A 10,299-nucleotide genomic window follows, 5' to 3' on the forward strand; every position below is an offset into this window, starting at 1 on the left:
TATAACTTAAATTTAAGTAAAGAATACCACTGTGTGTTGTCGTTTCTTTTCATGTTACAAATATTGAGGACAGCTCAATATTCAGGAAATTATTTTGATCTCCTTTAGAAAATAAGAGTTTAATGATTTCTTGCTGACCCCTGGTGGACACATTAATATTCACTGATGGTGAAGAACACCCAGTCTTTAAATGAGGGGATAAATAACATGTACAAAATGTACAATAAATGTATTATGATCTAAACGGAACACGACCTTGACATAAGTCAAGTCATAAGTTTCATAAGGACAGTGACACTTTTGATTAATCACCTAAAACTTCAATCAGTGCAATGTGCAATACCACTGCAACATAATCTTTATCTCCACCAGGTGGACATGCAATCTTTTAAACATTATTAGTATTATTAAATTGCTACTTAGGAATAAACTGTAGGCACAGATCACATCAAACATTTAGTGCTGTTTATTAAGCCAGGGAAATTAAACAAGGGGAGCAAATTTAAACGTTATCATAAAATTATATCTACATTTTATGGCAACGATGAAGTGAATATAAAATAAGGACATTATTTAAACTTATTTGTGAGTTAAGACAACCATTTATGATCAATACACCAAATAAAATTATTGCTGTTGCTATTAAAATTGTTGTCATTATACGCACATGACCAAATTTTCTCAACAGTACAAACAATCATGTTCTATACATAGCTGTAAGCAGTAAGTCAATAGAGGTAAATGTAATAAGTTGGGCAAATTATTGGACATTTTTTGGCTTTGACATATACAGAGTGACTACAGTAAGCAGACCAACACTGCAGAGCAAACAGTTTGCTCTGAATTACACACATTTCAGACCTCTAACTGATAGCAGAGGTCATATTGACATTCCAATGTAGCAATGTTTACATGCTGCATTTCACACTGACATAGCTTTGACTTAAATGACAACAACGTAGTGAAAAGGAAACTAATTCTGCAATCTGTAGTCTTAGGTTACAAATAACTGTTAATATTGTCATTTATCCATTCTTTGCTGAAATTGGAGATTTTATATTTAAACTATTGTCATTGTTTGCTTTTTATGTTTACATATTTACATTATTTAATTTAATTAATATTATTGTATTATTATTATTTGATTCCCTGTGTCTCATTTTAATTGCCTACAACATTATGCCCAAGAAATGTGCATCGGTGTTTGTCAACATCAACATCACTATTATATACGTCAAGATCGTTTTTGATGGGTACAAGCCAAGTGGACTGTATTACATGACTTCCCCTCAGCCTTCAATGGCACTGGCACTTCAACCTTCTGGCACCTTGAAATGACCTGCACCAGCTCTAAACTGCGCATGTTCAGTTTGCTGCGCTCCTCCCATTCTTTCGCCCAATATGGTAACCCACCCCGCTAAAATTAGCGGGACTGCTCAGCAACCAAGCAACGGAATGTGAAGAGGTTATTTGCTTGCCCTGCGACAGAGATACAACAAACATAAAAACATCACTAATTTGTACACACAGTTAATTTTACTGAAAATAGTTTAAAATACAGGAACTGTATATTTTAAGTTAGATAACTGTACATATGGAACTATCGAAAATACTACAGAAAGTCCCGCGAAGGGTTAACAAAAGGGAACGTGCAAACGGTCTGTTATCAGAAGTCAGCGATGAAACATCGAAGTATGCCGCACTCGTGTTTGATTGAACAAACCCGTCGATTTACCTCCGCCCCCAGTTTAACTGTGACGTCTGCACTGAGGCAGAGGCGGAGAAGTGTTGAGTGTATTGCTGTACGCGCCGATTCATTCGATCCTTCCTTCGGTCGGACTAAGTGAAGTCGGGTAGCAGCTAGTAGTGTCTTCGGCAAAAAAATATGGCAGGTTACTTGAAAGTACTCGGCTCTCTCACTAGGTCCGCCGCCACTCTATCCAAAACCCCCGCCGTTCTTGCTCCAGCTTCTTGCCAGAGTTTGCAACAGAGGAACTGTGAGTTTTACACATCCATTTTTTAAATAGTCATGTCAATTAAGCCTTATAAACCGGTGCTGTATTAATACTTAGCTGAGAGGATGTCTATATCTCTTGCCGCACACCTCAGACTTGCCTTCGAAGGCGCCCTGTTGTGTTCTGTCGTGCCTTTTAAATGAACCGGGTCCTGTTTCAGTATTTGGCAGTTCTGTGTTCTCTTTACGCGTAGGCTGCCTCGCTTGTTGTGAAACGGGACGTTATTTTCTTGATGACGTTGTGCGTGAAGCGGGAATTGCTCGTCCGCTGCGGCTGAGATGCGGGCTCGCGCTTCTTTGTTCTGCAATTCTGTTTAAAAGGACAGACACTACACAATAAATTACTCTTTGTAATCCATTGCGTACACCAACGTAAAAGGCAAATGCAGCCATAATTATGTCGTTGTTTGGTTGTAAAATTTGTAAATGTTGTAAGAAAAAGGATTGAGGGTATTTTTAGCGTGTGAATGGCACAAATGGACGATGAGGCGCACTGAGACTCCAGAATGATGACTGTGAAACCTTTTGCGATTAAACACGTGCAGTTTGACGCAAAGACGTAACCTAACGGGGCCTCTAGATAGCTCGAGTTAGTAAACGGTTATCTTGTGTGTTCATTTGTATTTTGATTTTGCGGCATCGTAAAATAATTTCAAGGTCAACCGGCCTGGTCAGGAAGCACTGACGTTAGCCCACACTAGTGCGATGCATAACTAAGGGTAAATGACTAGCACAGCATGTTACCAAAGATAGAACATATCTCTTTTTTTACCTGGAAGCTGGACATAAAGATGTCAATTTACATATTGTTTTGAAATCAGAAACTAAAAGTAGAGTTGCTAACTGATAAACCATGTTTCTCAGACTAAGTTTATAACCATACATGGAATGAATTGTTGTCAGGGCCTGTTAGGTTGTCACTGGTTGTCCTCTGCTGTTAGGTAATCAGTTGTCATGGAGGCTTGATCGGTTGTCATGGAGGCTTGTTTAAATGGAAGTAGTTTTACTTGGCTTACAACAAAGGCCCCTATGTGTCCTCCAGGTCACCTTAACACTAAAGTGGTTGATCTTTATAAGCACCAGTTCTTGTATAGCATGGACTGATGAAGTAGTGATAGAATATCAGTAACCTTTTTATAACCTTTGGCGTGCCACTTAAAAAAAGTGTAAACCAAGTTTCTTAGGATAAAGTGTGTCACATTGGCTCTGAACAGTTATGTAGTATCGTTCAAACTAAAGCTTGAGCCATGTGTCTTTCTGTAGATGAAATGTCACCTTTATTGACAATGTCTGGTAGAAAGCCAAGCCTGCATACTTCACCTGTCATTAAAGTCACAAGGTTTGATTTAATTTTGTCAAGAGAGAAGTTTTATGAGTTGGGATGGGAGCTATACAGTCCTGCTTAGTAAGAAGCTCACAGCTCTCTTAGCTGAACCTGTATTGTAAACTTTACATTCTGTACTGTAGTTTAATTTAGTTTATACGAAAGTTCTTTCTCCCTGTTTGAAGAAGCATAAACAACTGTTGTAAAAACCCAGCTGGTTGTGAGCTTCTAGTTTATTTTTGGTATTTCCGTGGTGCAGCATGAAGTCGTGAAGTGTAATTCAGGAAACTTTCTGGGTCACCCTTAAAATGTTTGTGTAGGTTGTCAATAGAGAGAGAAGTTTTGGAACATGCTCCCAAACGATCTTTAAATACCCAGTGAAGCAGAAGTTGCGATCGTTTTTACTTCCGTATTTTGACGCATATCCGAGTGAAATGGAATTTCTAATGAGAAGACTAGTGGGTGTGGCTTTCGTCTTTCTCTGCGATTTGACTGGATGCATAAAAACAGCCGTTGAATTTTGAAATGAAACTGGCAGCAGACTGACAGTTGAAGGGGAGGAGTTAACGGATGCTCCGCCCAAGCCCTCTAACATACGTCATTTAAGTTGGATAGTCATTACAGGAAGGAAGTGCATTTTCAGATTTTAACTAAAGACTTTGAGGGCACACAAATTTTAAAAAGAGAATGACCCACATTGGTAAGCTATTTACAATAAACGCTGTAATATTTCATGAAAAAATAGGAATTGTCATTTTTTATTTCACTGGGACTTTAAAGGTTTGCTAATCTTATTTAACTGCTGACCTTCAAGTGCAGAGCACAAGTGGACACCTCTGTTTGCAAATGTCCTTGACAGGGTAAAATCAGAGGGCCAGATGAGTATGATTGCTTGTTATTTGATATGGTGACCGCACGCTCTGTACACGTGGGGTTACTTGGCCTTTACCTTTGCCGTCGTAAGGTTTAATGGAATAGTTCACCACCCGAAATGAAAATACTCCCCCTTATGTGAATTTGAACTAATACTCTGTACTTTTCCAATATAGTTTATGGTGACAGTGTTGACAATCAATACAAAGTCAACAATAATTACAAACATTGGTATCACAAAGTACCACTGAGGTCGAGCAATATTTTTAGTTTAGTAGTTTCGCTGCGTTTAGGGAAAGCATCATAAAATAGGTGGTGTCACCAAAATAAATGGATTGGAGTACAGTAAAGGTCAGAGACCTGTCCAATGTGTAGGAGTAAAGTGTTCCCCTTCAGGCATGTTATATTTGTGATAAATGATGCAGATTGCATGCAGTTGCCATTAAGTATGACATTTCTTAAAGCAATGTGAAATACAACAGTAAACTTATTATTTGAAGGTTATCAGACCTGTACTGGATCATGCCAATACCTTGCTTATGCAGTGTTTTCTTCGAATTTTCATTTAGTTTTGTCATTTCAGGTCTCTCATAGCATGGTAGCTCATGTCAGCGTAAATGTGTCATTCATTGAATTATTCATTTCCTTTGCTGATGGCTGCTTAGACTTCACTGTTGTTAGAGACAGGGCATTGAAGCATGCTTACATAATCTCCGCCAAACACTAACACCTCCCCCCTTTAGTCTGATGTCCCCAGCGTTTATGGATTATTTTCCCCAGGAATCCTTATGTTTATGTAATTTCTCATCACGATCCCTGCTTGGTTTTGTAAGAAAGCCCGTACCCATAATGCAGCTTGGTTGACACAGCTGTGTTAGTTCAATTTACAGTATCTCAAAGTGAAAGTTGATATATTTTGACAGGTGATGTCTTTGTTGTTACAGGATTTAGGCTATTCTGCATTTGCCTGTGTGGCATCTCACCTTGTATATGTTGTATTACAAACGCCATAGATAGGGTGACTGTGCGCAATACTGTTTTGCGCACAGTTATTAAAATATTCACATCTTATGAACTTGAGGTTTATAGATCTGTCATGGACTTTGGTTTATGAAAAACATTAAAAGTACAATCGACAGTTTTAAGTCAGTTGAATGCTGTCATTGTATTACCCATGAAGCTTTATAGACGACGTGTTGCCTTTTATGAAATATTTTATTGTTTATCGCTGTAGTTTTTCTAGCTTGCTGACTCTGTAGATGGAACGGTTCTCTAGCAAGAGTAGGAACTTGGCAAGTGGAACAGAAAGTCACTTGATTCTCCTCCATTGCTCCCCCTCCTTTCTGTATTTTGTCCCAGTTGAGAAAATGAGATGATCATGTGCTGGTTGCTCTAGTTGCAGGCAAAAGGTGAATCAGAGATTCAAGGAAGATTTTTGGTCTGTGAAATGTTTTGTTGCGTTGAAAGACCAGGCACCAGACTTGTCAGTGATACCTGTCAGAAATGGCAAAGTCCGAAAAAGCTGGATATTTAACTGGTCCTTGTTTTGGAAAGCTGCTGTCTGTTGTTTTGTTATGCCTTTATCAACCTCTTCCTTGTAAAGGAAATAATATCTGTGGGTGTCTCATGTCTTCAGGTCCAAACCTGTATGCACAACAACGCTTGTGAAATGATTCGTTTTAATGCAGTAAAAGCACAAATCGATTTCCTGTTTTAATTGACAGATGCCGATAAGCGCATCAAGGTGGCACAGCCGGTGGTGGAGATGGATGGAGATGAGATGACCAGGATCATCTGGGAGTTCATTAAAGAAAAGGTGCTTAAACAAAGATATGATGTCTAGTGGTCTATTATTAAATCTGTGACACACACTTACCAAAAGATAAACGTAATATAGGAGGAAATCAAGACAGGTGCAGACAGAATGAAAACTGGGTTAGAGACAAGAGAGACAAAAGAAGAGACTGAAAGAGAAATTGTGACTGGATCTCTTGGGAGAATTAAATAAAGGAGGAGAGATTGGCAGGTTATGCAGATCTCCTGTGAATGAGACAGACAGACGGATAAGCTTGCAGTTTTTACACGCAACCACAGGGAGATTACGGTCTCATCATGCAGGGGGCGGGGCCAGTCTCAGGTCATGCTCACTGACTGGCTCTCTGCCCCCCCTGAGAGACGGCAGATGGTTGTAATGACGTTTCCCAAGCTGAAATTGTTCTGCCTGTTCTCTGGAGAATCAGAATAGGCTCATTATTTATAACTGCCATAATCAAGTAATAATAATAACAGTATTTATGGTTCAATTAAAGATCAAATAATGTATAAATATCAGCTATCCTGTTAACAACATCTAAAGCTGAGAGCAGCCTGAAGAATGTATGCAGTTCAGTTAGTTTAGATTCTTATCATACATCAGTATTTTTGACTTTTATGCTTCAACACAAAACTCTTCTTCTCAGCTCATTCTGTCCAATGTGGATGTAGAACTGAAGTACTATGACCTGGGTCTTCCTTACCGTGACCAGACGGATGACCAAGTCACAATTGACTCTGCTTTAGCCACCCTGAAATACCACGTTGCTGTGAAATGCGCCACCATCACACCCGACGAAGCTAGGGTCGAAGGTATGGCACTTATAGAAACACTTGTTTTGAAATGCAAGATATAGTTCATTGAGCTTTTTGGTTAATTTATGCTAAATTGAGACTAAAATGAGTAAATGTGGATTAACGTCATGTGATAACTGACTGATTAACAGAATTTGTAGTTCCCTTGTAGTTTCATAAAATTTCCATAATTTTGTGTCACAGTACAAAACAGTGGCTGACTGATATTAATAAGTTATTGCTAAAGAAACTATTTGAAGTGTTTATTTATTTAGATTCTTTAAAACACAGTTTGATAGACGTATCGCACTAACTTCAGAAATTAAGTGTCATCGACATTTACAATCCACAGAATTCAACCTGAAGAAAATGTGGAAGAGTCCCAACGGCACAATCAGGAACATCCTGGGCGGCACTGTCTTCCGTGAGCCAATCATATGCAAGAACATTCCCAGACTTGTTCCTGGCTGGACACAGCCCATCACCATCGGCAGACACGCCCACGGTGACCAGGTCTGCGCTTCTTTGATCTCACAGTCACAGATGGCTTTTGAATTGTTTCTTTTTTTAGTTTTCACATTTATGCTGATCACAGTTCCTTCATTTTACAGTACAAAGCAACAGACTTTGTTGTGGACCAACCGGGCAAATTCAAGATCATCTTCGCTCCAGCCGATGGAAGCAAAAACAAGGAGTGGGAGTGTTTTGATTTCCCTGCTGGCGGCTGTGGAATGGGCATGTACAACACGGATGAGGTCAGCAATCCATCAATAAAATTTTTGCACTTCAACAGCTCTGGGTGAATCAAATGTTAAGGAATTTTAAAATTGGTATTAACAATGCCAATGTTTTTGTGAACGCAATGTCATGTAATTATTAAAAGTAATCTCTGAAAAGTCACGGTCAAGAGACTTATGTACCTTTTGAATTTCAGCATACAAGAAATTGATAAAATGGACATATAATTAAAATCACCAGCCCAATCCGAAAATGATCTCAACTTTGAAAATGAGGCAAACAGATGTTAGATTTGGAAAAAGATAATGGATCTTTCTATTAATGAGATTGTTCTCTTGTGATCCGTCTTCAAGGTGTAAAAATATCCCCTAAAATTAGAGACATTTTTAGTATGTCTTGTGTATTCTGAGTTTGTATAATTAAGGCCTTTAACCTAAAAATTATATTAGTTGAATACACCTCAAGCAAAAATGATTAATGACCTTCCTCCGCTGGTCCATCTGCAGTGAACTCTGGTGTTTGCACTCATAATAGTAATGTATTTAAGACAAACAGAGGAGGTGATGCTGGTAGTGGGCTATTTTTTCCTCCTAAAAAGAGATTGACTGAATGAAGTGTCTGTTCATTTTAGGCTGCCTATTGATGGTGCTGAAATTCAGTTTTTTCACCATTTCCACTTCACATTTGAAGTGAGTGATTTTTGGTCACCTTTTGGAACTACACAGCCAGTTTTTGAATCGCAGCTAAATTCCCCATTGTAAAAATGGAACATCTATTTTTTCTTGCTTATGTGACAGTTCGTCCGTCTGTCTTTGTCCAACAGTCCATCACTGGCTTCGCTCACAGCTGCTTCCAGTACGCCATCCAGAAGAAATGGCCTCTCTACTTGAGCACCAAGAACACCATCCTGAAAGCTTATGATGGCCGATTCAAGGATATTTTCCAGGATATCTTTGAGAAGTATTAGAATATCAGTCTTTGGCACACATTCATAAAGAGAAAATATTGTTTTTGCTTTAAAATATTCCATATTTTCCAGAGAAATTTCAATATAAAATACTGAACTGTTGCTTTGTTTTTTTGTGGGCAGGAACTACAAGCCAGAGTTTGACAAGCTGAAGATTTGGTACGAGCACAGGCTTATCGATGACATGGTAGCTCAGGTACTGAAGTCATCGGGTGCCTTTGTCTGGGCCTGCAAGAACTACGATGGAGATGTGCAGTCTGACATCCTCGCTCAGGGTAAATTTTTATTCTAATTTCTACATATTTTTTTATCATACTAGACACCATGTGTCTAACACAATTCTTGTAACAATATAGTTTATTGTACACTGTTTATGGATATAATTGATTCCCAGAAGTGTGGTTTACAATTTTTAAAGGGAGAACAGAGGGAAGCTGTCTCTTCATGTAGTGTTTTCTTTTATTGTCACCACAATTGCAGTAGGAGGATATCTTTGATCATATGTATGTGTTTAAAGGATGGTGAATGTTGTGTGTAGGTTTCGGTTCTCTGGGGCTGATGACATCAGTGCTGGTGTGTCCTGATGGAAAGACCATTGAAGCTGAGGCAGCTCATGGCACAGTGACTCGGCATTACCGCGAGCACCAGAAGGTGTGTATATTTCGGTGTTTGGTTTGGCCTCAAATTATGTCCTGAATCAAGCTCTTAATTTTATAAGCACGTTCCACAGTTGGGTTTTTAGACACTGTCTGCCATCTTGTGGTGAGACAAATAATGACAACTTTTTATATGAACGCTTGCATGTTGTCATTTGAAAAGAGAAACACATTCAGCAGAGTACTTTATAATACTTTTAAGGTGCCGATAAACAACCTACTTGTTTTTTTTATGGTTATTTCTTGTTTACTGCACAGGGAAGGCCAACTAGCACTAACCCTATTGCCAGCATCTTCGCATGGACCAGGGGTCTGGAGCACCGTGGCAAACTCGATGGAAATCCAGATCTGATTAAGTAAACTAGAGCATTGTGTCTAATCTGCTATCTGTACTACAGTTGCATGCATACGAGAGATTTTTTTTCTAGAATGAAGCAACGTTCCTGTCATGCTAGTAACGGTTAAAAGAAGGTATGACTGTTAATGATTATCCCGTTGCTCTGCAGGTTCTCTCAGATTCTAGAACGGGTGTGTGTGGAGACTGTGGAGAGTGGGGTGATGACCAAGGATCTCGCCGGCTGCATTCACGGTCTCGCCAAGTAAGACTGCTAATTATTTAGAACACATAACTAAAACAATGATCTTAGTATAATGTCTTTGACTTCCATTAAGGGAGTAGCTATAAAGATAAAACTGCTGACATGGACTGTTCTCACTGTGTCCACAGCTGCAAGCTGAACGAGCATTACGTCAACACCACAGACTTCCTGGATGCCATTAAAACCAATCTAGACAAAGCTCTGGGCAAATGAAGGACAACAGACCTGGACACCACCAGGAGTGTTTGTCTTTTTGTACCTCATTTTTAACTTAAAGGTCATAACTACAAACGTAATGTTTGAAGGGAGGAGTTGTAAAAATGTAGTGATGTTCATAGCTGTTCTGTTAGTTAATCCTGCTGATGGGGTCCTCCATCTCTCCCCACACCTTCAGGGTTCTATTTTTGTAAGATGAAGTACTGTATGTCAGATGCTGTATAATACCACAGGAAGAAAAGAACATTCAAGGGCCATTTGAGAAATCCTCTAATAAATCTCTCTTGTCACCCGAATACCTGTCC

General features: G+C 39.0%; 1 protein-coding gene across 1 annotated transcript; it reads left to right on the forward strand.

Annotated features, from left to right (window-relative positions):
* The first annotated feature begins 1,776 nt into the window (after nt 1-1,776).
* On the forward strand, nt 1,777-10,290 carry idh2 (isocitrate dehydrogenase (NADP(+)) 2). Its single transcript, XM_057348527.1, has 11 exons — nt 1,777-1,997; nt 5,936-6,027; nt 6,671-6,836; nt 7,171-7,331; nt 7,430-7,573; nt 8,380-8,516; nt 8,647-8,798; nt 9,062-9,174; nt 9,438-9,535; nt 9,686-9,778; nt 9,907-10,290. The coding sequence occupies exons 1-11, from the start codon at nt 1,886-1,888 to the stop codon at nt 9,989-9,991; spliced, it is 1,353 nt and encodes a 450-aa protein (XP_057204510.1). The 5' UTR covers nt 1,777-1,885; the 3' UTR covers nt 9,992-10,290.
* The last annotated feature ends 9 nt before the right edge of the window (nt 10,291-10,299 follow it).

The sequence above is a fragment of the Triplophysa rosa genome, linkage group LG12, assembly GCF_024868665.1.
Source record: "Triplophysa rosa linkage group LG12, Trosa_1v2, whole genome shotgun sequence".
Classification (NCBI taxonomy): Eukaryota; Metazoa; Chordata; class Actinopteri; order Cypriniformes; family Nemacheilidae; genus Triplophysa; species Triplophysa rosa.